This window comes from Penicillium cataractarum (genome assembly GCF_028827025.1).
Source record: "Penicillium cataractarum strain IBT 29864 chromosome Unknown utg000007l, whole genome shotgun sequence".
Classification (NCBI taxonomy): Eukaryota; Fungi; Ascomycota; class Eurotiomycetes; order Eurotiales; family Aspergillaceae; genus Penicillium; species Penicillium cataractarum.
This window is the reverse complement of record NW_026622743.1, coordinates 421,396-447,259: the sequence shown is the minus strand read 5'-3', so window position 1 is coordinate 447,259 and position 25,864 is coordinate 421,396. Positions and strand designations below refer to the sequence as shown.

The window sequence follows — 25,864 nt, the reverse complement described above, 5'->3', positions numbered from 1 at the left end:
AGAGGTTGGGGAGTGCAAGCTGGGAGCTTTAGAGGTGGGAGTGATGTCATGTGCCGGGATCCCGATCGGGTTGGCTCGGGGTTTTAGCGTGAGTCATGATTTTGTAGGAGGATCAATTCTGATGTTTCAGGTTTTTAGTCGTGAAGCAAGGAATTTAGATTGGAGTTGTTTTTAGGGATAGAATTTGTTTGTTTTGTGGATATGAGTGTTGATGGTTGGCTAGTTTCGTGCTTGTGTTACCTATTGGATGGAGTACGAATGTAGGGCTACAAATACTAGAAGTCTATTGAACTTATAGACTCTGAATACTAATCTTCTATTCCTTTTTGACAAGAACCAAATTTGACGGGCAATTTTTGGGGACCGTATTCTCTATCTCCTAATCTATAATCTACTCATCCTACTAACGACCTACTCTACTTAATGCCCTCCCACAAAACCATTCTCATAAAGATTCATAAATTCGTCTCATATATATGATGCACCCAATATAAACACCAGCTATAAACCAGTAACCAGGCTAATACCCAAAATTCTCAACATGCAAATAAATCCCCTGCGCCCCCGTCCCCTTATGCACCGCCCGTTCATCACTAAGATAGACCACACTGCGACGAACATCATCACTCAGTCCAGGCGGACCGCAAACGACAACCGCACTCTCGCCCTCGGCTTTCTCGAGGACTTTGCGGATGATTGTTTGTGGGTAGGGACGGCCGGATAGGACTGTGGGCGAAGGTGATGGTGATGACGCCGTAGAAAGAGTGGGTTTCTCATTGACTGTGGGAGTTGCGATTGTCTGTTCAGACCGTACTGGTCCGGAACAGGTACATGCGCAAGTAGTGACTTGATCTTCGTCTTCGATTTGGGTGGTGCAGCAGCATCCGCCGCCTGGGAGGCAGCCTTTGCCTACTGGTGCTGGGGGTTCTGCTGTCGAGGATGATTCTGCGGAAGCCGAGTGGATAGAGACGTTATCCTTTTCGGCGGATAGGCCCTTCTCGTATGAGAAATCCAGGCCGCTGGTGACGAGGCTTTGGGTCGGGAGTGGGAGGGATGGTGGTGCTGTAGTGGGAGCTTCCAGTTTCTCATCACAGGTGATGTAAATGCTGATTTCGAGTTCTTTTTGGAAATCGGGCTGTCTGAGACGGCATTCAGCCACGTCCGCCAAGACGGATTGTAGTTGACTTTCGAAGAGAATCAGTTGAGCCCGGGACTTGATCACCCAGACAAATCTAATGCGCTTGGTCGCTGCCAGACGCTTGGCTTGGAAGGAACCCTGCCCGATTTGACCATTGATTTCTTTCGTCCAGACTGATACAATGTCCCGTAGTAACGGTATGGTAAAGGTGGCACCCATGCCTCCAGCTAGGAGAATGACGCTATCGAATTGGCGCAGTGACCGGATAGTCCCGTACGGTCCCTCGACAAAGACAGTACGGCCTCGTACAGCAGGGGCAGGTTCCACTCCGAGGACCTTGTCATTCTTCGAGGCAAATCGGAAGAAACGTCTCGTTCCTCCATTCTCCGCGCGGATGAAAAACTCCAATTTTCCATCCTCAGGCAGCGAAGCAATAGTGAACGGGTGACTTTGCAATGGCACAATAGTGTGGCAAGTAAGGAAAACGTGCTGGCCAGCCTGCCAATTAATCCCCGGGTTATCAACAGTCACCCGGGTAATGTTGCCAGGCATCGGGGTGAAAGTCGCTGAGTGAGTCCACACGCGACTCCCCTTGTCACTCTTCCGGTGAAACACGGCCAGATTGGCATACGCACCCCAGACATATCGTACGACACGGTCAAAAACGACCAGTCCGATCGGGATCCATACCCAGATCCTGACCTCGTCGGGTGCGTGCATCCACACGGCAACGATAAACCCGACAAACGTGACCAGATGCTGCAGGACAAACACCTCGTAGCTTAAACCTCGAATAGGCCGGATTGAAGTGACCACGATAAACGTCAAGATAACCCACGCCGCGAACCCACGCTTCGTAAGTTCATCATTGTACAGCTCGTACTTGATATAGTCATAACGAGCCCAGTCCCGGAACCAGAAACACATGTGGATAGTCGCCGTAAGCCAGAGCGTACGCGCAGCCCACCGATGGAACCAGTTCAGACTGGCGTAGCTCATACCGGCCAGGAAGCCGATAATATTCTGTCTCCCTGCCAGCAGGAAGATCAAGGGAAGTTGGCAGATGGCCATGAAGCCGGTGCTGTAGCCGATATCTTCCCATTTCCAGACGTCGGCGGTGTCTAGTTTGTAGAAGGAGAGGACGAGGATGGTGATTAGGTTTGCGAGGATGATGAGGACGGGTCCGAGGGGTGGGAAGTGGATGGTGTAGTTTCCCACGGTTAGTGGGTGAATCGTTGCGTAGCTGATTTCGCGAACGATAGCTGTGAGGGTGGCATAGGTGTTGAAGAAGAGGGATTTGGGTTTGGCGGGCGTTAAAGAAGAGTCTCGTAGTCTGGTTGTAGTTAGTGGTGGTGGTCTAGAGATATGCTTCATGAGATAACCATACCGATGTTGCGCTAATAACCGGTTCAAAATATTGACGAGTGTTGCTGCACCGATAGCACTCCCGACAACGGCCCAGTACATCTTCTGCAGTGTGAAGAGGCTGGGAGCGCCATCGCCCATGGACATTGAGCCCATGGGCATGTCACTCATCAAATCCATGTTGGGTGGTGGATGAGATTAGACGGAGCGATCTCGCATAGTGCGTTGAAGATGCGCTTTCCCCTGTCCTGTCTGTAAGAAGACCAAACACGACAACACAAGATGATCAACGAAGAAAGTCGAGTATCTCCAAAGGTCAGAATTGTCAAGTTGGCATCGGCGAAAACCCGGTGGTCATCGCTTATCAATAAAGTGCTCATTCGGTGGAAGCGGAAAGTCTGGACGGGCCCCGCTTGTCCCGCATTTTACGTTGAATGCGATGAAATGCAGCGATTAAAATGATTAAACGATTCGTAAAAATGGGATTAAATCTGCTCATTCCTACTCCACCGACTTTCCCCATTTCGAGCAGGTCCTTGCGATATTCTCCCTTATCTCCATTGCTTTCTACTTCTTGCCTTCTTCATCCTCGATATCCCACCTTCACTACGTTCGCTCTCTATCTTTCACACTATCACCACCACCACAACCCTTGATGGACCATCACTCTATGAGCACAATGGATATGAGCAGTATGAGCGATTCCAGCTCCTCTTCGAGCTCCTCCTCAATGACAATGTCCATGGTCTTCACAAACACCCACGACACTCCACTCTTCTCCTCCGCCTGGACACCCTCCTCCTCGGGAGTATACGCAGGCACATGCATCTTCCTCATCGTCCTCGCCATCATCGACCGTTGTCTGATCGCCTTCAAAGCCATCATGGAACGCCACTGGCTAGCAGCGCACTTGAATCGTCGCTACGTCGCGATTGCCGGGAAGACCAGCGAGGCTGGGCGCATTGATGCCGACCCGGATGCGAAGACTGCCTCGCTGATTACGGCGCAGGGAGTCGAGGAGAATGTCAAGGTCGTGCGCAATATCTCCCATGGCCCGATTCCCTGGCGGTTTAGCGTGGATGTGCCGCGGGCGGCGCTGTTTTTGTGTATTGCGGGGGTCTCGTATCTACTGTATGTTGATGCTTTCCCTTTGTGAGATTGGATGGAAAGCTAATTATTTGATTCTAGTATGTTGGCTGTCATGACGATGAACGTGGGATACTTCTGTTCGGTGTTGGCAGGCGCGTTCCTGGGGGAATTGGCGGTTGGCCGATACATCCACTGGAACGAGCATGCACACTGAGGCATCCGCGAGTATACGCAGATCTACGACAACAATTACGACTGATGACTATCTTGGGATTCCTGCATCTACTAGCTACCTGACTGCATTGTATGGCGTTTGACCTTTTCTTCTCTAAGACTCAATGGCGCATTTCGTCTCTTTTCTCCCATCATTCGAGATTCCCATGGTAAATCGCACATGCAAATTAAGTTCAAACTTTGGCTGCATGCGTGCTGAGCAGAAATGAGCAGATTTCCTAACCGTTTTAGGATTAGTGTGTCGGGTAAAATCCACGCGCCCGTCAAGGTTCCACCCGCAGAGCTAAACCGGTTGCGGGTAACCATCCGCAGGCAAATCCAGGAGATCGACTTTGATGATATCGCAAGATATTGAGTTTGTTCATGAGATAGTAGATAGACCATTCATAGTTCTTGTATTTACCAGTGACAGTAAGGCGAAATGATGACTAAGACCGAGTATACCCATCAATGTACCCCACAGATCTTTCTCAACAGGCTGCGACCGAATGGTCATTCGATGTGGAGTAGTCCCTGGAATCTCCTATCAATCTCAACAGCCTTCAATCTATTCTATGGGGAAATATTGCACGAGATTTATCAATCAAATAGTTTCTATACTATTGTACTCTACTTTGCTTGAACCATGAGAAAGAATGAGCAAATTACCTTATTCGAGTCTAGTGTCGGATACGGTACCGTCCAAACGTGCAGTCCACTAAACCCAACCGAGATACTCCAGAGAGGACAGCTCGGAAAGGCAGGTCTATGCCCAGTATCTACCTCTAACAAGGGAACTTTGTGAAGGATATCTGATTCCCAGTCTTACGGGGTTCGGACATTGACAGTTTGAATGGATCCAGTGGAGAACAGGGTCTCCCACAAAAACTTATAGATACAAAAGGGTATCCTGCAGACGAGCCCTTGTGCAGGATTCTACTTCACGATCTTCTACACCTTCCAATTAACCTCCCCTTCTCTCCTCAACACACCCTCCTCATCTCTACACCTCAATCCCTCCTCCAATCCCTCATCCAACCATCAAAATGAAATTCCCCCTCCTCTCTCTGGCCCTGGCCCCTCTGGCCGCCGCCCACTTCCAACTCCAATACCCCACCTCCCGCGGCTTCGACGAAGACACCATGCCCGAATTCCCCTGCGGTGGCATGTCCCAATCTTCAAACCGCACTCAACTCCCCATCTCGGGCTCCTTCCCCGTCGCCCTGAAAATGGGCCACAGTCAAACTGCCGTCGAGGTCCTGCTCGCCCTCGGCTCCAACCCCGGTGATAACTATAACATCACCCTCGTGCATACCTTCCAGGTCACCGGCCTCGGCGCATTCTGTCTGCCGCATGTGGAGTTTAGCAGCGATGTTCTCGGTGTGAACATCACCGATGGAATGAATGCTACGCTGCAGGTGCAGAGTAATGGTGATCCTTCTGGTGGTCTTTACGCTGTAAGTTTTGGAGTAACCTCACATCTTGAATGTCCTATTTTGGACGTGTCTTGTTAGATTGGGCGTGGCTAATTGTGATTCTCTAGTGCGCCGACGTCCAATTCTCCTCCAGCGTCACGTACTCCGAGCCCTCTTCCTGCACGAACAACACCAACGTCGTTGCATCCGCCTTCTCCAGCGCTGCTGCCCAGCGTAACGCCAACGAGTCTACCTCCACCGGTGGTGCTCAGAGCTCCAGCTCCGACAGCTCCTCTTCGTCAAACACCACTTCTACTACTTCCAAGGGTGCCGCCGTGCCGCTGCAGACTGCTGCTTGGGGGCTGCTTGGTGCGGCCTTTGCTGGCGGTATGGCTGTGCTGTAGAGCATAGAAAGTTGAGAAGAGATTGTAACGGGAAAACGTTGTCTCCTATTCGAAGGCGGCCGGAGTTTAGGAATTCATGATTTTATGATGTGAATTGTTGCATTATAGGCATTACGAGCGTATACCTACTGTTATATGATATAAATGTGCATGATAAGATATTGCCGTACTACCTAACGTCGTGGTATTTTCCATATTCTCCCACGCGGGTCGAGTCGTGAAAACATTATTCACTGGGCGGTCTCTACGAACAGTGTTTTCTCTCAGACCTTACGAGAGTATTGCATTTCGTAAGTTTATCCCCAGGGGGGAAATCATTCATTTTCTCTAAACTAATGATGGTAAGTTAGAAGAACCTTAAGACGGCAAGTCTACCGTTGGAATACAGGAGCAAATACTTTCTGTTCCGTCAATTGACCACGGGTGGTGCCAGTTTCGACATATATATACCTGTTGGATGAGAAGAATGGGGTGCTCCTCCCACTTTGAAGTAATTATGATTAACAGTCCTGCTTTTTCAGAAATGAAGCCTTGTAGGGTTCAAACGTCCAAAGATGATTATTACAGTAGTATACTGTGTCCAGGGCCATGCACTAGTGGAGACATTCGCATTCGTATTCTCCGGACATCCGAGGCATCGGTCACGTGGCAATTATCTTAGGCAACGGCAATAGACGAACCCCTACAAGGCCCCCTGAGAGAGGTCGCTGGGCATGAGAGAGCCAGAATTGTACATTGAGGCAGTAAATCATGAACATGGATCAATTTGAAAGACTGCGCCCCGTTGGTGAGTACTTGCGAGGTGATTCTCCACCCCGTTGACGAAACACGTCTGACACATTTCCCTTTTAGGCCGACTGGAGCAATACTCAACATCCCGCCATCAGGCCGGGTTTTATCTGAATGTCGCAGTGACGGCCACATATGTCCTGCCGGGTAGCTTTAATCTGTCTGTGAAAGATTACGTATACCGCGCTTGCGAGCCTTTAATTGCGGAGCACCCGGCACTGTCCGCGATCCCAGCTGCGGATGATACGCAACAGCCGTACTTTGTTCGATTGCCGCAGATGGACTTGGATCAAGTGGTTTCATTCGAACAGCGCAAGAATGGTTCATTATCAACCGAGTCCGCGGATGGAGAGCCGACTCCAGACCTGGATTTGCAGAATCTGCTAGAAAACCAGCACAACACCCCATTCACAGCGCCAAATGCTTACTGGAGACTGTGTATCCTCACTGACCCCAATGATGAGCAACGATTCACGGCAGCATTTGTATTCCATCATGCCCTCGGTGACGGTACTTCAGGCAAAGCCTTCCATCAAACCTTCCTCCAAGCACTGGACTCAGCCGAGAGCGAGAACAGGGAAACAAAGTCCATCATCCAGTCCCCTTCAACACCACTATTACCCAACATCGAGCAAATCCACCCAATGCCACTATCATTCCTATTCCTCGCCAAGAAAATCTTCCAAGCAAAAATCTACTCACCCAGAGATCCAGGTCTCTGGAGCGGAGGCAAGATCCAGAAAGAAGGAAAGACAAACGTCCGTCTAGTCCCATTCTCCAAAGCCCAGGTGACATCACTCCGGAAGATCTGTCGCAAGGAGCAAACGACTATCACAGCACTCCTGCAGACATCATTTGCCCGCGCGCTCTTCGCCAATCTCCCGCCCCGCTATACGAGTCTCAACTGCACGGGCGCTATCTCCTGTCGCCGCTGGCTACCAGACATCATCACCGACGAAGTCATGGGCGTGTACGTCGGCGACATCGAAGAATCGTATACCCGCAGCTCCACAACCAATAACACCAATACCTTCCCCTGGCCCGAAGCCCGACGCTCAAAGGCAACAATCGAAGCCGCCGTTCAACGCCAAGGCCGCGACGCAGGTCCCAATCTACTGAAATACGTAAGCGACTTCCAGCAGGAACTGTGTCTGTCAAAGGTTGGCAATGAACGCGATAAGAGTTTTGAGGTCTCGAATGTCGGCGTCTTGTCGTGTGAGGATGTTCCTGGGAAACCCCGGATTCAGGGGATGGTGTTTTCGCAGTGTGCGAGTGTTATTGGAAATGCTATTGGGGTTTCTGTTGTTACGGGGGGTGATGGTTGTATGGTGTTGGCTGTTACGTGGCAGGATGGTATTGTTGAGGAGAGTTTGATTGAGGGGGCTGTTAGGTTTTTGAAGGGGGAGTTGAGAGGGTTGGCTGGGTTGGAGTCGTAGTGATAGGCTTTGGTAATTGGGGATACAGCCCTGTGTCTACAGGAATATATATTGGTTTGTCTGTTCACTTATGAAACAAGCTATGCTCTTCATTTAGAATGCATAATCAACAATCTTGTAAGCAAGCCATTCCCTGCTGTAGATCATTTTGAAACTGGCCGGTACTGAGAACTTTTAATTAAACCTACTGAATGCCCTACACGATTCCCATAAAGAACTCATTAACTCGCGATTCATCACGGCGGAGAATACCCCGGCAAGAGCTTATTTATATGTACCCAGAATGGGGTAATGTTGATTGAAACTCATTTGAGACCTCTACTCAAACTTAACAGAACAATTTGCGACGCAGGTAGCTAGTTTATACACTCTTATCTTTGGGTCTGCTGCTCGTTCAGCGAGAAACCCGATTACAATCCTACAAAGTGCAGTATGCTAATATGCTAAATACATTTTATTGGAATTCGACTATAGTAAATAGCAGCCTCAAAAAACTCATGTGGTCGAAGACTGGTCGCCTAGCATAAGCAAGGGGACGGGGAGGGTTTACACCCTCTGGCCACAGATTTGCCAATACTCCAGTCACATCCACAATTTATCGATTTGTATTACTTCTAACCGGTAATATAAGGTCGTACCTTGTAGATGCGTTGAATATGGTCGTATTGATCGTCATTCAACGTAAAAGAACCAAAATCTACCTGTTGGCTGAGCTAATATCAGAGAAATTGTCGGCAAATCTGGCCAGAGAGAGGGTGTAGACTGCCCGGCAATAGATTGCCTAATATCCCTTTAGTGCATTAGCGCCGCATAATTGAAAAGTTTGAAATTTAATCGTATGTTATAAGGTTTTCACTTGGAGCCTCAGGGAGGTAAGATTGGTCTAGTGACTGAGATACGAGAGAATTAAAGTACACTATTGATTGTTATCGGTGGTCAGAGTATAAGTATGACCTCGTTGAAGGATTCAATGGTGGCACTGTAGCTGTTTAAGTAAAGAATTTTTAAGCAAACCTATCGCATTATGCCTCTGCAATAGCGAATAAGAATTCGCTAAGCAATGCAGTTATGTAGTTACCCTGCGCTAGCGCACCCTGGGGATCAATGGGAGGCCTGACGGTGGGCTGGACCTGACCTGGTTCGACTCGAGCAACAAATAACTGTTATTTGACAGTCGGGATTCGAAGGCCTTCTGACTGCAGTCGATGTAGGCTACAGTATATCATCGACCACCTCATCTTTCCCCTTTCCTTTCAGCAGAACCCTATATTCTAGGGTTCCACCCATCAGATAGCAACCCCACCACTTCATGTAGTGGTTGATGTATTGCTGTCCTCATCTTACAAGTAGCTATATTGTGGAGGGGCTGGAATGTAAGAGAAGGTAACACTGCAGGGGCATGCGGTCTGCTAGTTTGTGATAAATCTTAACTCGCAGATTAGAGAGGGGTCTATTTCCCGTTGAAATTCTACCCTATCCGTAGCCGCCGAGGCATCACCACTTGTGTGGCAGGGCAGAATGTTAAAATAACATAAAAGTGAAGACCTTCCTAACAATTGACCGCCCTTGTACTTGTCAGAAGTGAGCTTTGAGCCTCCTCGGCCTTGGCCACAAGGCGGACAACATCATGGCTCTATCCAACAATAACCCTCTTCTTTTCGTTCTTGTTTGGGTGGGGTTCTTTGCCTGGACTACCATCTCCGAAGCGTGTTATTTTCCCGATGGAATTCAGGCAACAGATAATACTCCCTGCTACCAGAATGGCTCCATCAGCGTCTGCTGTGGACCAGGATTCACCTGCCTCACCAATGGCCTCTGTCAACAAGGACAGAATCTTTTTCGAGGGACATGCACAGATTCCACATGGAAAAGCGAGAGCTGCCCAAAGTTTTGCACAAGCGGTAAGCCACTCAGGAAGCCAACGTGAAGTTCTTTCAGGGCTGAGGGAATACAATGATTGCTTAGGGCGACAACTCGACAACTGGATGTCATCTTGTCCGGGTGTGGGATCAGGCTACTTTTGCTGTGGAGTCGATGATTCGTGCTGTAAAAATTCAACCCTCATTCTTGACCTTGGATTTGGCACTGCCATAACCACAGCCTCGTCAACCTCAACCTCCTCGACATCAACGGCATCTAATCAACCCACATCGACGATAGCTTCGAGTCAAACAACATCGGCCAGTAGTAATCTACCCAGCACTCACAACAATAACGTGCAGGTCAATGGCAACGATACCCCTGGCACAAATGTCGCCCTCGCTGCTGGAGTCGGTGCAGGTGTCGGCCTCCCAGTATGTGCAGCTATCGTGGCATTCATTTTCTTCTGCCGGCGCCGACACCGCCAAGTTGCGTTGGACAAGGATTTTTCCGAATCTCAACCCCGAAAGCTGCCTCTGAGGGAGTTGGAGTCGAACGCCCCACGCTCAGAGGTGGGTTCGACCGCATTATGCGAGCTTTCAACTGCTTCATTATGTGAACTTTCAACCGCGCGAGGATAATGCTATAAAAATCAAGTCCTGGGAAGAAAGAGGCTTTCGATATATTGATGATAAGAATTATTATGTGCTGGATGATCTGGATGAGTGCAATGCAGAAGCTGGGGATGGTGGGTGGGATGGATGGGGAGAACCGGGACAGTTCGACCTTATAAGGCCTGTAAAGCTGGATTGTTTAAAGCCGCTCGGGGTAACTTATAGGGGTTGTCAAATGGGGAAGTCAATGTCGACAAAGGATCGCAAGGGTATGATATATCAACATGTTTATGGAGCACACTATATAATGTCATAGTACCCATATGTAATGCAGATCCGTCTATTCTGATAATCCTCGGAAAACTATACGCTCGATACGTAGAAGCCCTGATCGTTAACGTCTTCGAAGAACAGATGATGTAGGCCTAGTGATACCGTAAAATTAGAGACCAGAGAAATATATAACAAAGAAATTTTATAGTTTCCTTCATTTAATGAATTTGAGTATGCTTGGGGGTTTTAAACTCGATGCGGGTTCAATGCTCTCCACTCTATCAACAGGCATGTTAAAGGGCATGCCCAAAGAGTAGAGGTACAAGAGCTATATTCGATTAGATATTGAAACAAGAAGAATAACTTAGCGGTATAATGATAATTTTACAGGAGTTTTATTTGCATGATTCTCACCTGCAATAACCAACGATGTCAAAAAGTTCATCCAAAAGCATGATGAACTTTAAGTCAAGAAGATCCTGCACTAGAATCTAACACAAATTTGACACCATCCATGTTCCCCCCGATCGATATTGGACCGTCGGGAATTAATCACACCGATTTATTCTTATAAATAAATCGAGTTCCACTAGAATGAATTCTTATCTCTCAATCTCCTCTTGTCGGTTTCAAAAGCAGTGAAGACAGTAGCCGACCACCCGAGCCGTAAGATGTTGATTGCGTGATTTCTAGTAGAGTGATGCGAAACTGCCCCTCATTAAGAGAATAATGTGCCGGAAAAATGAATAAAGGACAATCGAGCTGACACCACTGCTTCTACAGTGCGGAGATCAGTTGGGTATGCTTATTAATGTTGAGACTTTCGTGATAAGGCGCAATCCTGTAAAACCTGGCATCATTTTAGCTGCAGCAAAATGCAGATGATAGACGCAGCTATCATGAATATAAAGTATCTTATAGATCTCAAGACACGTTAATTAACTGTTTCAAGATAATAACCACGACAAACTTTTTCAAAATGCCTACAGAATTCATCAGCTTGACATTCCCTAATGCATCGACGGAAGTCAACCCAATTCCCAATGCTTCAATTGACCCGGAGTATCTCGTCCGCTATGCTCGGACTCTGGATGACTATGGCTTCAACTACACCCTAGTGCCATACGATTCATCTTATTTTGATCCATTCACAGTTGGCGCGACAATCGCGTCGGTGACCAAGAACCTCAAGATTATCATCGCGCTTCGACCAAATACTCTTTATCCAACCGTCGCAGCCAAAGCTCTCGCAACTCTCGACCAGCTCAGCTCCGGACGAGCTGTCGTTCATTTTATCGCTGGTGGTAGTGATGCCGAGCAAGCCAAGGAAGGCGATTTCCTTACCAAGGATCAGCGGTACGCACGCCTTGAAGAATATATCAAGATTCTGCGCCGTGCATGGGAATCAGCGGATCCATTCGACTGGGACGGCCAATATTATCAGTTCAAGCAATTCAGCAACAAAGTTCGCCCCGTCAATGGCAATATTCCAGTCTCGGTCGGTGGATCCTCAGATGAAGCTTACCGTATCGGTGGCTCGCTTGCCGATATTTTCGGACTTTGGGGAGAGCCACTGAAGGAAACTAAAGAGCAAATCGATCGTATCTATGCTGAAGCAGCAAAGGCAGGTCGTCCAGAGAATGACCGACCGCGAATCTGGGTCACTTTCCGTCCCATTATTGCTGAAACAGATGAGCTCGCTTGGGCAAAGGCTCACCGAACTCTGGATATACTGAATACAACCCGCGCCAACGGGCAGGGCAAGGTCCCTGCAAATGCGCCACCTCCACAGAACGTGGGCTCCCAGAGGCTGTTGGATATTGCTGCCAAGGGTGAAGTTCAAGATCGTGCTTTGTGGTATCCTACGGTTACTGCGACAAATGCGCGTGGAGCATCAACTGCGCTCGTCGGATCACCGAAGACAATTAACGATTCCATTCTGGACTATGTCGACCTTGGAGCTGAGCTGATCTCTATTCGTGGTTATGATAACCTCAATGATGCTATCGACTATGGACGCTACGTCTTGCCCGATGTTCGAAAGGTGTTGAAAGAGCGGGAGACTAAGGACACCACAGCCTAAGACAGGTTTGCATGATTTAGGCACATAAGTATACATATCTTATTAGCTGTACATAAGTCTCAAAGCAATATTGAAGATATCTCAATCAATAATTAAGATTAATTGTCCTGTAGATAGACTAAAGAGGTGTCAAGTTTTAGTAGAGGGCATAGATACAAATTCTAGATATGGTATTTCCAAAACCCAGCCAACAATGCGAAAACAGAGAACATGCGCTGTAAAAAGCCCCCAAATATTTCCTTCAACATGCAATACTCAAAAATTCACTTCCTTAAACAAACTCATCCATGCCCTCGCATTCGCAAACAATATAAGCAGAGCAGAGGTCGACAATGGGTCTACCCAGGGACACCGAGGTCCTCTCAGCATCAAGAGTTGCACTCAGGTGAGGCTTCTCTTCGGTGATGGTGCAGACAGTGGTCTGCTGGTAGGCCGTAAGCTGAGCGCTCGAAGCGAAAACGAGGCCATTATGAGCGACGGCGGTATTGCCCCAGAGCTCCTGGACGGGTCGCTTCACACCGTCGATGGGGATGACAACATTGGCGTTGGCGCCAGATTGATCATTGGCAAGTTGGACAGTAGCAGTCAACGGCTTCCAGCCAAATTCAGCGGCTGGTGCGGCATATGCAATAGTGGAGAAGAGCGCAGAGGCAAGCGCGGCGGCGTTGGAGAAGTGCATTTTGGATATGAGGAGTGGTGTATATGATAGATAACTTTAAAGTTGTTGCTCAATTTGTCTTGGAAAAGTGTAGAACTTGTAGCTTGGACAAGAAAGAGGATCTTTGGTAGAAGTGAGACGTTGATCGGGGACTTGAGAGCTTGATATATGATGTCCTCGGTGTCGCTTGCAGATTGATTGCATTCTACTAGAATTGGTTGTTTAGTTAGACTTGTCTTGGATTTCCGTGTCCGTCGAACTGTTTGCTATGGTATGTTCTACACACTGGGAGTCGAGACCACTGTCTTTACCGCATCCGGCAAAGTCAAAACAGTCTGGCAGTGTAAACGGAAATATGTGTCATTAGGGCATGCTTGTGTCTAATTTTTCCATCTGGAGATGTTGACATTATTAGCGCGTATGATTAACGCCATGGCTTACACATGGTTTTAGAGGAGGTAAGTCTCGGGTTGACGGCTGTCATCGATACCTTGTTGGAGAAAGACTGTAAGCCAAAACAAACTTTCGGTCTAAGGCGTGAATTAAGTCATATCATCTTATTTTGCTTATAATATAAAATCTGTTTGCGTACTCCTCTCAACTCCTGGTAAGGGGTCGACGAGATGATCCTTACTTAACATAAGACATGATCGGAAAAAAGGATATGAATGTGCCTAGATTTTCTCCGAAGCTGTCACCACCAAGCGACTGGACGAACACAAGATTTCTTCCTTCCCCGCGTGTTGGCTCGTGGCTGGCAGGAATGTTGCTTGGGCGAAATAGGCAAAGGAATGCTCATTGAGTGCAACATAGCCGCCGATCCATGTGTAAGTGGGTGGGCGGCAATTTCTCCGAAGAGATGTTAGCATTCCTGAACTTCGGAAGCACGCCGATCAATTCAATAGCAGGCATCTATATCAATGTTTGGTTCATGAACCTCTGAATTAAAGCCTTCATGCCTGTCACAGCCGACAGTTTGAATTTCCTTAGTTGTGGCGTTTTCCCAACCTCCACGAGCTTGATGCTGCCAAGTTCACGCTTTTGTAATGGCAGACGGGAGGCTGGAGATACCATGGAGAATACTTTGGCGTTACTGATTGCAATATCTTCTTTAGCACAGCCATGCCTTGTCCCAATTTACTCTGTATAGCGTCCTTGTTCGTGATGCAAGAGTGGCCCCTGCCGGGGTTGACTCGAACTCGGCCAAATACTCGCTCAAGCTTAAATGTATTCTAATAGAGTTCTTTGATGTGGTTATTTACACATATAGGCTGCTATTTACGAACCATCATGAAAGGTGTCGGGCGGGACATTCATGGAACTGCTTATATCAGTTATGTCTTAAATCCGGTATCGTTATTGTAGGCATGTAACATTGAGAATGTATTATTTTGTAGATAAGTATCGGAATTTTACTCGCGCTGGCTATCAGATTATTCCGAGCTTTTGCATCCTTTAAAGAGAAAGATTCACAGAAACTTGACCACCCTTGACAGTCCTTCTCACCCAACTCTAGAGAAGGTCAACATCCAAGTCACCCCCAAGATCAAGATCAAGATCAATACCATCATTCTCATGGGGTGCCGCAGCTCGCTTCCCAATATGGACCGTTCCATCAGCGTCAATGCTAATTCTGGCCACATCATTAGATGCCTCACGCTTCTTCAGATCCACATCTGCATCGAGTGCAAGGGTGATAACGATGTTCTTCGAAGGAGCCGGTGCACGTTTAAATTGGGTGCTTTCTTCAGCTACTGGGGCTGCAATAACAGCAGTGGCCAGCGAGGCTGACATGAAAAGGAGAGAGAAGTGCATGTCGTTGTCTCTGTAACTTCAACATTAGAAGAAATTCAAGGGTAAACAATGGCAAATTATGGTTGGAGCTCACTTAGAGAGATTGAATCAAGATTTAATTGTCAACTTGTGTTTCTCGACTATGAAGTAGAAGATGAACTAGAACTTGACACGGAGAAGGACTCAACCTGGTGCTTTATAGCCTACACTCGCCCATGTGTTCGATGCTGTTCTTTTGGTAAGTTGGATAATGAATTGTTTAAGATTCAAGTGGAGATCCATCAAGCCCATGGCTCTCGAATGAAATGGTGTGGGGAGGCCTAATGACTGAATGGGATGGTTCCGTGGTTACAACATCGCGGGTTGGGTCTTGAGCTCATTCTTCGCCACCGAGATCTCGCTCATCTACAAATCGATCTACAACAATTATTAAATTTTTGAGAAGCAACCGGTCTAATGGAATTCTTCAATGTTCTATTTTTCTTTCAAATTCATGGCTAAGATTGGGAGAAGCTGTCGGTCAGCGGCGGCTGAAGAATTGGTCAAGGAAAGGAGCTGTAAAGTTAATTCTTGAGATTGGTTCATACCGCGATGCTTAAAGCGCCACTTCCAACCACCCGAGACGTAGTTCCTAATTACAAAAAAGCAAGATTAGGCACGTCCACGGATTTGTTCTTCTGTTCAAGAAATAGCTGCAATTACTCCCAGCTACTCGTTATCTGGTACAGTCTTTTTAAGAGCTTTCAAAGCCTGGGAGCCACCATGACTTCATACCATGGTCTATCGCATAAAATTAAGCTATCCGAACTATCCGCCAATCCAAGAATACCTATAGATACGGTTATAAACTTTTAGCTTACAACCAGAAGACGGTATAGATTTCTGGGTCATGGTCATTAGCTAGAGGACAACCGGTAGATCAATTATCTTGGTAGGCAAGATTGAGCTTTCTAAGTTCGGGTTCTTTTGATGTTATCCAGTTATGTTATCATTGGAGTTTATACCCAGAAGTATTTGTTTTCGGATTGAAATCTTATGTTATGCCAAAGTTAATTGGCTAAAACTCTGCTAGGTGAAGCTGGCTGCCTCGACGTACACCTTATATGCTCTGGGTTGCGAGTCAAGAGAGAGTTTGGGAAAGAGAATTACACACTCAAAAAGATACCGATTGTCGTAACCAGAAAAAACTTAGGGGTGCTAGAGAATATGAGCTCCAAAAGTTGCCGTTTGATCTGTCCAGCTATAAGTTTCTGAATTCCATGTCTTCGCTCAATCTCTGTCTTCTCTACATGACCATTTTTTACATATTTATTCTGGATCTTTTTAAGATTGCATGAACTTAGGAACCTATCTCCAACAAGTGACTAAATTATTGTACCTAGTATGCTTCTGTGGGGATATTCAGAACCTCGGTGTAGGGAAATACGCAAAATGCGAGATCATATTATGCTCTTCATTGAAACCATTCGTGGCTATTATTTGTTTCTTCGCCCTTGTGCTCTTCCTTTCACATATAATACTTTCAATAAAAAGCTCCGTAACAGGCAAAATATTTGCAAAGATGAAGAAAGAGTATACTGACAGAGGACCTCCCAATCAGGTTAGCGCGTGCCGGTCGAAGTATCTCCAATCTTCACATTCACCGCTGCAACTCACCGCCCTATTTGAGATGGCAAAATGAGACCCCACCCTTTCCGCTCCTAAATCGCCGGGCTAATATTGGGTTCATCGTCTTTGGATCCTCTACGGCGAGAATCTTGGTCAATTTACTTTGCCATTCAACCACCAATTCGATAAAATGGCCGCCCTCAACCCTTATGTGGTTCCCGCGCTTACCAAGCACACCGCAACGGTGATCATGGCCCATGGCCTTGGCGATAGGTATGTCTTAGACACGGACCTCGGATATAGAGGGCATAGACTAACAAGGCTTCTTTTCTTTCAGTGGTGCCGGATGGTGAGAGACAATGGGCTTCAATTCGGTTTTGTGAGACCAGATATTGACACTGGTATAGGATGGCCCTTGCACAGAACTGGCGCCGGCGCGGCAAGTTCAGCGAGGTCGCTTTCATCTTCCCCAATGCGCCTAACATCCCCATCACCGTGGTAAGTCAGGAGTTGGAAGTATACAAAGGAAAATGCTAACTCGGGACAGAACTTCGGTATGGCCATGCCTGGCTGGTACGACATTGCTCACCTGGGCCGCGATGTAAACACCCCCTTCATCCCTTCCATCTCGCTCCCAATCCTATAGAAACACTCCACTAACCGTCCCATCCTCCTTCTAGCTCGACTTCCAAGACAACGTCCGCAACCAAGACGAGCCCGGTATCCTCCGATCGCGCGACTACTTCAACTCCCTGATCAAGCAGGAAATGGACAAGGGCATCAAGCCCTCGCGCATTGTGCTGGGCGGATTCTCACAGGGCGGTGCTATGTCCGTGTTCACCGGTATCACTGGCAAGGAGAAGCTCGGCGGAGTGTTTGGTCTGTCGTGCTATCTCTTGCTGAGCGACCGTATCAAGAGCTTTACCCCCGAGGACTGGCCGAACAAGAAGACGCCGTTCTTCTTGGCGCATGGCGAGGATGACGAGGTTGTTAAGTTTGCGTATGGTGAGAAGTCGGCTGATATGTTGAAGGAGATTGGGTTGGAGGATGTTTCGTTCAACACCTACTCGTAAGTTTCTGTCTGGGATTGGGTGGTAGTTTAATGTGTGGGAGTATGCTGATTGTTTATGCTGCAGTGGTCTTGGTCACAGCGCGGACCCAGTCGAGATTGATGATCTCGAGAAGTTCCTGGAGAAGACGATCCCCCCAGAGGGCGATGGCCAGGCAACGGCCGGGTTATGACTTGATAAACATAGCATGAAAAGCACTGCACCTAGGGGATGGGGACCCGCACTGATCCTGGGGTTGGTTGTACTGCTCACTGCAATGATGTGGACAAAGTACCAATCCCAAAAGCCGGCACCGACCTCGGACTAGCAGCGCTAGTTTCTTTCGTTTTGTTGATTACACGATTTCCATTGTTTTTGTTATTTATCATTGACCCTTCAAGCAAGGCATATATCAATGCATGTATCGCATAGAAGAACGCTGAACAAACTAATGCACTCGCAGACCGAGTTGACTGCGTGGATTTCCCAATTCCCACTCCACCACCATACTAATCATGCAATTAACCCCTCATCGCCTTCGCAACCGTCTCCTCAATAACCCGCACCATCTCCTCGGTATTCTTCTGATCAAACGGCACCATATGCTTAGACCCCGTATCCCAAAACGCCGCCTTGGACGGCTCACACATCGCAAACAACTTCATACTCTCCGGATACAACGGATCCAACTTTCCCACCACATGCGCCGTGGGGATATTAATCGGCCACGTATCCGGCTGTGGCGCAATACGCACCATGCCCGAGCTATCCCACGGCGACCCACCGCATAGAAAGACGGCGGCGCGGAAAAGAGGCGGTGCGGTTGGGTTTGTCTTGGCGTGGTGTGCGATTAGCGCTGCTGCGAGGGCGGCGCCTTGGGAGAAGCCCATTACTGCGTCGAAGGGGCCGTCCGTGTCGAGGGTGCGTTGGACGTGCTCGAATGCTTCGGCGAGATGGGCGCTTGGTAGGGCGGGGTCGCGTGGGTAGTGGTTGTAGAAGGGGCCGTCGACGACGCCTTCGAGGCCTGGGGGGAGTTAGTAGGTTTTCGTTGTAGAAAGGTGGATGTAATTGAGAATTTGGGATATATATACCCTCTTCAACGCCGGAGGGGAGATTGCCGTTGATAAAGGTGAATCGATGACCTTTTAGTTCGAGGGGTTGGCGTAGACCGCCCGTTTGGATTTGGAAGATCTGGCCTTGAGGTTAGATGTATTCATTACTAGATTGAAGTGGAACGTACCTCGGAATTGGTGCTAGCACCATGTAGACACAGGAAGCGCATTTTGTAAGAGTTATGGTATATCGCGCAAGTCACACGAGGATATACTCAATCAGAATGGTATAGGTATCCCGATCGTAGGTAGAAAAGAGAAACGCAGAGCAACGATGTTTTAATCCAAGAGCAGGTAAGAGGGGTGGTCAGCTCATGCAGGAAAGACCAGCTCCGAAGGTTCCCGGGCGATGACAGGCTTATATAAATGTATCAGCAGGAGGTGATCGGATCCGATAGTTACGATGGTGCATGCAGGGGGGTTGTTCGGCTAGTTCAGTCGCTAGTTTTTGATCGGGGTATGCAATACAGCTGAACAGGCCACGAGAAGGGAAATTGGAGTTAGCAATGCGGGGCTAACATGAATTTTTTGCATTGGCAGGGCTGGAGAGCTAGCTTGGCAGATGTGAGGAGAAGAGGGGAAATTTGGTCTGCTTGAGGTAGCCCTAACACATGAATTATGTACGACTGCGCAGATCCGATCACAAGATAGTCCGCATACATTAGTCCGGCGATTTTTTGTCTTACTGCTGCACTAGACTCGGTTAGACTCTGTGGTAGATCAGAATCCGAGGTTATAGCATAGCTAGAGCTTCTTATATTGTATGTATCTATACCAGTTATTTAAAATTGAACTATTCCGGACAATACCTGCTATGTACTGTATCATGATCGTGGACCATACGTAATTCAGTTAGAGGCCCAGGGCTGAAGAACCGACCCGTTGGATCACCCGGAAAATGGAGCTTTCCAAGACTACAAGTCCCAAGATATGTTACACAAAATTCCTTTTGATCTTTTAATCCGTGTACATTTCTTTAGTCATTTTATTATTACTTATAGGTACAGCTGAATCTCACATCATCTCATCCAGCTGCCATCACCACCCAGCATTGACTGTACATCTAGACCTACAAAGGTGACTGATCTCCATCATGGCAAAATAACCGTGGATTTGCCATTCTCAACAGACTATCTTACTCTTTCAGAATGAGCTTTCAGATATTATTTCGCTCCTGGAAGTTACCCATCTGGATATTTACCCCCTGCCCTAGCTCTTCCTAGTGCAGGCATTGGCCTATCGGACTTGACAGGGTTAAACGAGCAAGCTTGAACGATTCGACCATCTTACACCATACACTTTCTCTCACCACCGACTCACCACTGCTTACCTATCTCATTGGTTTCTCTTCCATGATTGGTATTCCCCACACTATGGCAATAGCTGGATGGAGGCAAACTCGACGAATGTCATCATAATGATACCCATTTCAGCCACAACCCTCTCTGGTCTCGACTGATTCCAGCGCAACTGCCTCTGCTTTGATAACGCAAGGCCCCCGACTTGGCCAGAATCCCTAAAATAAAGTGCAATCATTGCAGACGCCCTCTACACAGTATGGGCCGCATCGTCGTCACCGGTGGCTCCGGCAAAGCTGGCGGAACCGTCATCACTGAGCTTCTCGAAGCCGGACACACAATCCTGAACCTGGATATCAAGCCAATGACCCATCCAGCCGTACATACTCTCAAGACCGAACTCACCGACAGTGGACAAGTCTTCAACGCTCTCTCCGGCCAATGGTCCCTATCCCAGCCTTTCCCGGAGGGTCTACCACCTCGTCCAGACGCTATCATCCACCTCGCAGGCTACGCACGTAACATGATCGTGCCAGATAACGAAACCTTTCGAGCCAATACGCAGGGCACATACAATATCATCGACGCAGCCTGCAAACTAGGAATCCGAAAGGTGATTATCGCCAGCAGCATCACCGTCTACGGGGTATCCTTCGGCCAGGGCGACGTCAACTACCCATCCTTCCCAATCGACGAAGACCAAGACGTCAACCCGACAGATACCTACGCACTAGCGAAGCTCTGCAACGAGCGCGTCGCCCGCGGGTTCGCAGCCCGCTACGGCACGGACATCTACAGCCTGCGCATCGGACACGTCATCGGACCGGACGAGTACAACGGGGAGATCTTCTACGGGTACGTGCACGAACCAAGTCAGGGGAAAGTGCACGGGTGGTCGTATACGGATGCGCGGGATCTGGGGGGCATGTGTTTGGCGGCGTTGCGGACGGATGGGTTGGGATTCCAGGTGTTTAATGCGACGAATGATACGATCACGAATCTGATGCATACGGAGGAATTCTTGCGCTCGCATTATCCGCAGACGCCGATTACGCGGCGGTTGGAGAAGTTTGAGGCGCCGTTGAGTAATGCGAAGATTAAGCGGTTGTTGGGGTTTGAGGAGAAGCATCCGTGGCGGAAGTATTTTACCCTTTGGGATAAGAAGCCGGTGACGGGGGAGAATGGGCGGAGTGTTGAATGAGGGGAGAAGTCAGAATGTTGGTGGTGCTGTTGTTGGTATAGTTGGTATAGTATTTGGTCCCAAGGTGATGCTATCCAGAATGCTCCGAGGGTCGCAAAGCGGTTAGGGTTTAGCCGAGCAACCCAACTCTCCCTCTCTTGCCCACAACCGAATTGCCATCACCAGGTCCAACCATCAGGACTGTTTACACAAAACCTTTCTCCCCCAATCAATTCTATCATATCATAAAAAATACCATTATATCGTAGCGTAGCCCATTAGTAGTATAAACTCGCGGTGCAAAACCGGCCACGGCGCATTAGCGAAGAGCAATCGGGGCTGACCCCACACAAAACTCGCGGGATGCGCATCATCAACCTTCCCTTCAAACCTCAGCCTTTCAACCGCCCCTCCACCAACCAACCCTTCACCCGGTACGCCCACTCCTTGATCCTGCTACGCCAAATTATTGTTCCAGTCAAATCTCGTGGATTCATTCCTTCAGAGATCTCGACCGTCTCTTTCCCGGACTCTTTCGGCTAACGCTTTCGCTGTGCTCCAATCTCCAGATTTACCTCCCACACACCCCCTCATACCCGACAAGATGGATCACGCCAAGTTGGCTAAGATGCAGCAGAGCGTGCGGATTGGTACGTGAGATACTTTTTATGTGTTTAAGGCAGATCTAGGGTCGTGGTGGTTTCCCTGTTTGGGAGAGTTGGAGGGATTTCAAGGTCGGAGCTTAGCTTGGTGGGATCGCGTGGGATCTTGCGCTGGGCTTCGGTCTATCCTGAAACCTCATCAATGGGTTTAGCTATCCGGGATTCAGAGCTGCTTTTTGCATTTGGCGATCATATTGAATGGCTTTACTAACTGGTCTTCTTGGATAGGGTATGTATCATTCTGTCCTTGAATCTTCCGTCACTTCCAACCCGATTTCTCCCCCACCTCCCCCCAATTCAATGGGAAGATTGTGCAATACTCTCAATGCTGGAAAGTCGACATTTTCGACGGGCATGCAATATCAATATTCCTCGCCAATGATTGAGCTCGATGCTTCACGATTGAAGATTGAGATATCACACTCCACTCGCACAATCAAATCCCCGACCGATCTCCACAACCTCGAATTCACCACCCACACCACGCACCACCCACTTGATCTATGAAGAAACCCGACTAACCAGCTTCTTTCCCCCCACCTACAGAGGCAAGGGCACTCCCCGCCGCAAGGTCAAGAAGGTCCACAGGACCGCCGATGCCGACGACAAGAAGCTCCAGACCACCCTCAAGAAGCTGAACGTCCAGCCCATCCAGGGTATTGAGGAGGTCAACATGTTCAAGGAGGACGGCAACGTCATCCACTTCGGTGCTCCCCGCGGTAAGTCCGATCTGCTAGGCGCTAGGTCAAGGACTGGCCTGCTTCCTCTCCCCAACCCATCACCACAGCATCTACCACCGACATCAATTCCACGCCCAGACACCATTTCTCTCTCTCCCACAGCCTCACTAACAACCCACCCCCATCTCTACAGTCCACGCCTCCGTCCCCTCCAACACCTTCGCCCTCTACGGCCACGGCGAGGAGAAGGAACTCACCGAGCTCGTCCCCGGCATCCTCAACCAGCTGGGCCCCGACAGCCTCGCCTCCCTCCGCAAGCTCGCCGAGTCCTACCAGAACATGCAGAAGGCCCAGGGTGACAAGAAGGATGACGATGAGGATGATATCCCCGATCTCGTGGAGGGTGAGAACTTCGAGAGCAAGGTCGAGTAAACGAGCTAAAGCTGAAATTTTGATGTTTCTTTGGTATAACTCGAAAAAAAACAACGTCATTTCAATGATTCAGACTTGACGGTGACTTTTGCTCCTTGATTGGAAGTAACTTGAAATTATTAAATTTTGGGGGTGATGATCCAATGAATTGTATTCAAATCCAGTTGGTTTATTTGAGTGAGGGTTTTTGGGTATATCGGATGGCTGGTCTGGACTCTGAGGGTGAGGCTGTAGCTGTAGCTGGACTGGAGTTAAGCCGCGCTGAGCTGAGCTGAGCTGTAACTGAACCTTGGGAGCTCGGTCTAGTACGACACGCGTAGCAACGAAGTATCTGTCGCATACTCTTCAGACCATCTCTTAGTCCTATCAGTCCTATGGCTCTACATGTCTAAGGGTCTACGACGAGAACAAGTTGAGCGTAAAGTCCCATTTAGGACGGATCATAACGTCGACATTAATATGCCTGCGGGACTATCATACACCGAAAAGAAAACCACGACGCCTAATGAATGCTATGCTTGGTCCTTCCATACCAAGTCCTCCGTTTCACCAGAAACCCTTCTGATGAAACCAAGCTTCTCCCAAGCTTCTTCGCTCCAAGCCGACGCTGCTTGCGGTTTCGGGTACCGAACGTCTTTGTAGTCGGGGTTGTCGACGAATTGTGAATTGATGTTCCAGGACCTCTCTCGAAGGCCCTCAATCAATCGCAATTCAAGAGTCCTCTCTCAGTCCACACACATCCGTACCCAGCAACTGATCCAACATCCACCAAAACCGCCAATACACTCCAGACTTGTCATGATCAAAAGTCCCGTCCTCCTTCAACTGCGGGCCATCGCCCACGATATCGCCCGTGAACCAACTCAATATAGGAATCGATCGCAGTACGCGCTCGGTCATCGTAGGTCCGGGTGGGAGCGCTTCGGTCAGCGGGCGTAGCTTCGTCCGGCGAACGGTAGGGATGTGCGTCATAAAATCGGAGTCGGGCTTGGGTTCAGCGCCAGCCGTGCTGCGCTGGTGTACCGACGATGCAAAGCTGGTAGATACCCCCGTCGCGGTCGCGGTGCCGGAGGTAGCAGTTGTAGTCGACGAGTCGAACGAAGGCTCTTTTTCGGGCTCAGCCACGCTGGAGAGGTTATTCATTCCAAAGGACCGCGGTAGAGTGAAGGAGGATGGTTGGGCGTCCATGCTGGCGCCAGAGAGGAATGCGGATGAGTGTGTGGATGTCAGGGTGCGCGTGGATTTATTGCGCAGCTTGGCTCCAGCTGCAGAGTCGGTAGGGATGGCGCTGTCCTCGGCAGGTCCATGGCCATTGTACAGCTCGCAAAAGACCAGGTGCCCGTCCACTTCCTGCGGCGAGTAGAAGCAGGCCCGATCGGCGGCCTGCGTCGAGTCGAAAGTAACCTTGATCCAGTGATACCCACCAGCGTAGCGTTTAGACTTGCGGTTCGCATCGGCGGAGAGGTTCGCGCGAATAACGACGTCGCCGCCGCTGAGCAGCTGGCCATACTGGCTCGCAGAGTTGGGATCGCTGCGCGGGTAGTCCTCACAGATCATACCCTGCGAGATACGTTCGTATTTATCAATCACCTTCCACTCCCCGTCCTTCGCCTTGTACCCGTAGAGGATGCACTCGGTCGCCACCTTTTCGGTTTGCTTGCGCCCGCCGTCGAGGCTGCCGGAGGAGGAAGATTTGGGTAGACCGACTGGCCGTTCTTCTTCTTGCTGTTGGGCAAAGAGACGGCCAAATTCGGCGACATTGGGGTTCTCGCGCTTCGCTGGGGTGCCGGTGCGTGTTCGCGATCGGGCTTCGTATCGGGCATTCCTCCTCTTGCCAAAGGGTCCGGATTCCTCTGGTGGTCGGCGGGGATTGCGAGATTCACTGGGCATGGAGGTCAGTTGTAGGTAAAGACAGAAAGGAGAGACCGTTGAAGGTCTTTTTGATGAGCTGATTCACTTACTCTTTGTAAACATAGCCCCAAGGAAGGAGGTTGCCGTTCTCATCTCTTGCGCGCTCCTCGGGCGGCACGGCGTGGTACTCCATGATGGATGAAGACCACTTTGATGTTGTGAAAGATTTGTGGGATGGGCGAATTCAGTGGATTGTAGATTTTAATGAATGTGGTTCAGATCTCGATGTTTCACTTCGAGGGGGCAAGAGCGCGAGTCTTCCAGATGGTCGTGAAGGGAACTTTTTTAGTAAACACAGCTGGTTCGCCGGGATATAGGTCACGTGGTCGCCACCAATATCAGCTTGGATGGTAGTGCTCTGTCAGTACTTGAGAAAGGCTTTCAATCTGACAAATAATACATTTATAATCAAGGAACATTGCCATTTGAAAATAGATTAACTGAGTTTATCTTTGAGCAAGCTCGAGCACAAAGGAATGCTGCCCTCGCAAGCTGTGATTTTCCTATAACCTCCAAGGGCTGGAAATGAAGCTTAGATGAACGTGGCAAGACACTTGATCTGCAATAAGAGTATCTTAGGGCGAGCTATCTTCTTCAATTTTCATATGTACAGCTTTATCATTACCAATATCACTATCAATCCTGATGTAAGAAAGTTATCTTCTCAGCATGTCCCTCTAGTCCACACACCTCGCCAAAATCCCCTACTTTCTCCTTTCTGAACTTCACATAGTCCATAAAGCTGTCTAAAGAACATGTATGCCCTGGATCCGCCACACATCCCGGCAGTTGCACGATCCG

The 25,864-nt window shown here is 48.8% G+C and overlaps 13 protein-coding genes across 13 annotated transcripts; 8 read left to right on the top strand and 5 right to left on the bottom strand.

The window, feature by feature from the left end:
- Positions 1-520: 520 nt before the first annotated feature.
- On the bottom strand, positions 521-2,683 carry N7496_007797 (ferric reductase family protein; the record flags this gene model as incomplete). Its single annotated transcript, XM_056700716.1, has 2 exons — positions 521-2,471; positions 2,526-2,683. The coding sequence occupies 2 exons, from the start codon at positions 2,681-2,683 to the stop codon at positions 521-523; spliced, it is 2,109 nt and encodes a 702-aa protein (XP_056552779.1).
- A 475-nt stretch (positions 2,684-3,158) lies between these two features.
- Positions 3,159-3,806, top strand: N7496_007796 (copper transporter family protein; the record flags this gene model as incomplete). Its single annotated transcript, XM_056700715.1, has 2 exons — positions 3,159-3,634; positions 3,692-3,806. 2 exons carry the CDS (start codon positions 3,159-3,161, stop codon positions 3,804-3,806), a joined length of 591 nt encoding a protein of 196 aa, XP_056552778.1.
- A 1,045-nt stretch (positions 3,807-4,851) lies between these two features.
- N7496_007795 (putative GPI anchored protein) lies at positions 4,852-5,624 on the top strand (the record flags this gene model as incomplete). The annotated part of the gene is made up of 2 exons (XM_056700714.1): positions 4,852-5,262; positions 5,349-5,624. The coding sequence occupies 2 exons, from the start codon at positions 4,852-4,854 to the stop codon at positions 5,622-5,624; spliced, it is 687 nt and encodes a 228-aa protein (XP_056552777.1).
- A 756-nt stretch (positions 5,625-6,380) lies between these two features.
- Positions 6,381-7,849, top strand: N7496_007794 (uncharacterized protein; the record flags this gene model as incomplete). The annotated part of the gene is made up of 2 exons (XM_056700713.1): positions 6,381-6,411; positions 6,477-7,849. 2 exons carry the CDS (start codon positions 6,381-6,383, stop codon positions 7,847-7,849), a joined length of 1,404 nt encoding a protein of 467 aa, XP_056552776.1.
- A 1,760-nt stretch (positions 7,850-9,609) lies between these two features.
- N7496_007793 (uncharacterized protein) lies at positions 9,610-10,350 on the top strand (the record flags this gene model as incomplete). The annotated part of the gene is made up of 1 exon (XM_056700712.1): positions 9,610-10,350. One exon carries the CDS (start codon positions 9,610-9,612, stop codon positions 10,348-10,350), a length of 741 nt encoding a protein of 246 aa, XP_056552775.1.
- A 1,225-nt stretch (positions 10,351-11,575) lies between these two features.
- Positions 11,576-12,679, top strand: N7496_007792 (LLM class flavin-dependent oxidoreductase; the record flags this gene model as incomplete). Its single annotated transcript, XM_056700711.1, has 1 exon — positions 11,576-12,679. One exon carries the CDS (start codon positions 11,576-11,578, stop codon positions 12,677-12,679), a length of 1,104 nt encoding a protein of 367 aa, XP_056552774.1.
- A 271-nt stretch (positions 12,680-12,950) lies between these two features.
- Positions 12,951-13,358, bottom strand: N7496_007791 (uncharacterized protein; the record flags this gene model as incomplete). Its single annotated transcript, XM_056700710.1, has 1 exon — positions 12,951-13,358. The coding sequence occupies one exon, from the start codon at positions 13,356-13,358 to the stop codon at positions 12,951-12,953; it is 408 nt and encodes a 135-aa protein (XP_056552773.1).
- Positions 13,359-14,849: 1,491 nt separating this feature from the next.
- On the bottom strand, positions 14,850-15,152 carry N7496_007790 (uncharacterized protein; the record flags this gene model as incomplete). The annotated part of the gene is made up of 1 exon (XM_056700709.1): positions 14,850-15,152. One exon carries the CDS (start codon positions 15,150-15,152, stop codon positions 14,850-14,852), a length of 303 nt encoding a protein of 100 aa, XP_056552772.1.
- A 1,777-nt stretch (positions 15,153-16,929) lies between these two features.
- Positions 16,930-17,981, top strand: N7496_007789 (palmitoyl-(protein) hydrolase; the record flags this gene model as incomplete). The annotated part of the gene is made up of 6 exons (XM_056700708.1): positions 16,930-17,012; positions 17,077-17,088; positions 17,147-17,237; positions 17,287-17,340; positions 17,420-17,808; positions 17,876-17,981. 6 exons carry the CDS (start codon positions 16,930-16,932, stop codon positions 17,979-17,981), a joined length of 735 nt encoding a protein of 244 aa, XP_056552771.1.
- A 328-nt stretch (positions 17,982-18,309) lies between these two features.
- N7496_007788 (uncharacterized protein) lies at positions 18,310-19,070 on the bottom strand (the record flags this gene model as incomplete). The annotated part of the gene is made up of 3 exons (XM_056700707.1): positions 18,310-18,812; positions 18,880-18,979; positions 19,029-19,070. 3 exons carry the CDS (start codon positions 19,068-19,070, stop codon positions 18,310-18,312), a joined length of 645 nt encoding a protein of 214 aa, XP_056552770.1.
- Positions 19,071-20,457: 1,387 nt separating this feature from the next.
- N7496_007787 (NAD-dependent epimerase/dehydratase family protein) lies at positions 20,458-21,399 on the top strand (the record flags this gene model as incomplete). Its single annotated transcript, XM_056700706.1, has 1 exon — positions 20,458-21,399. One exon carries the CDS (start codon positions 20,458-20,460, stop codon positions 21,397-21,399), a length of 942 nt encoding a protein of 313 aa, XP_056552769.1.
- A 583-nt stretch (positions 21,400-21,982) lies between these two features.
- Positions 21,983-23,152, top strand: N7496_007786 (nascent polypeptide-associated complex subunit family protein; the record flags this gene model as incomplete). The annotated part of the gene is made up of 3 exons (XM_056700705.1): positions 21,983-22,032; positions 22,587-22,759; positions 22,914-23,152. 3 exons carry the CDS (start codon positions 21,983-21,985, stop codon positions 23,150-23,152), a joined length of 462 nt encoding a protein of 153 aa, XP_056552768.1.
- A 711-nt stretch (positions 23,153-23,863) lies between these two features.
- Positions 23,864-25,196, bottom strand: N7496_007785 (uncharacterized protein; the record flags this gene model as incomplete). Its single annotated transcript, XM_056700704.1, has 2 exons — positions 23,864-25,034; positions 25,114-25,196. The coding sequence occupies 2 exons, from the start codon at positions 25,194-25,196 to the stop codon at positions 23,864-23,866; spliced, it is 1,254 nt and encodes a 417-aa protein (XP_056552767.1).
- Between the last annotated feature and the right edge of the window lie 668 nt (positions 25,197-25,864).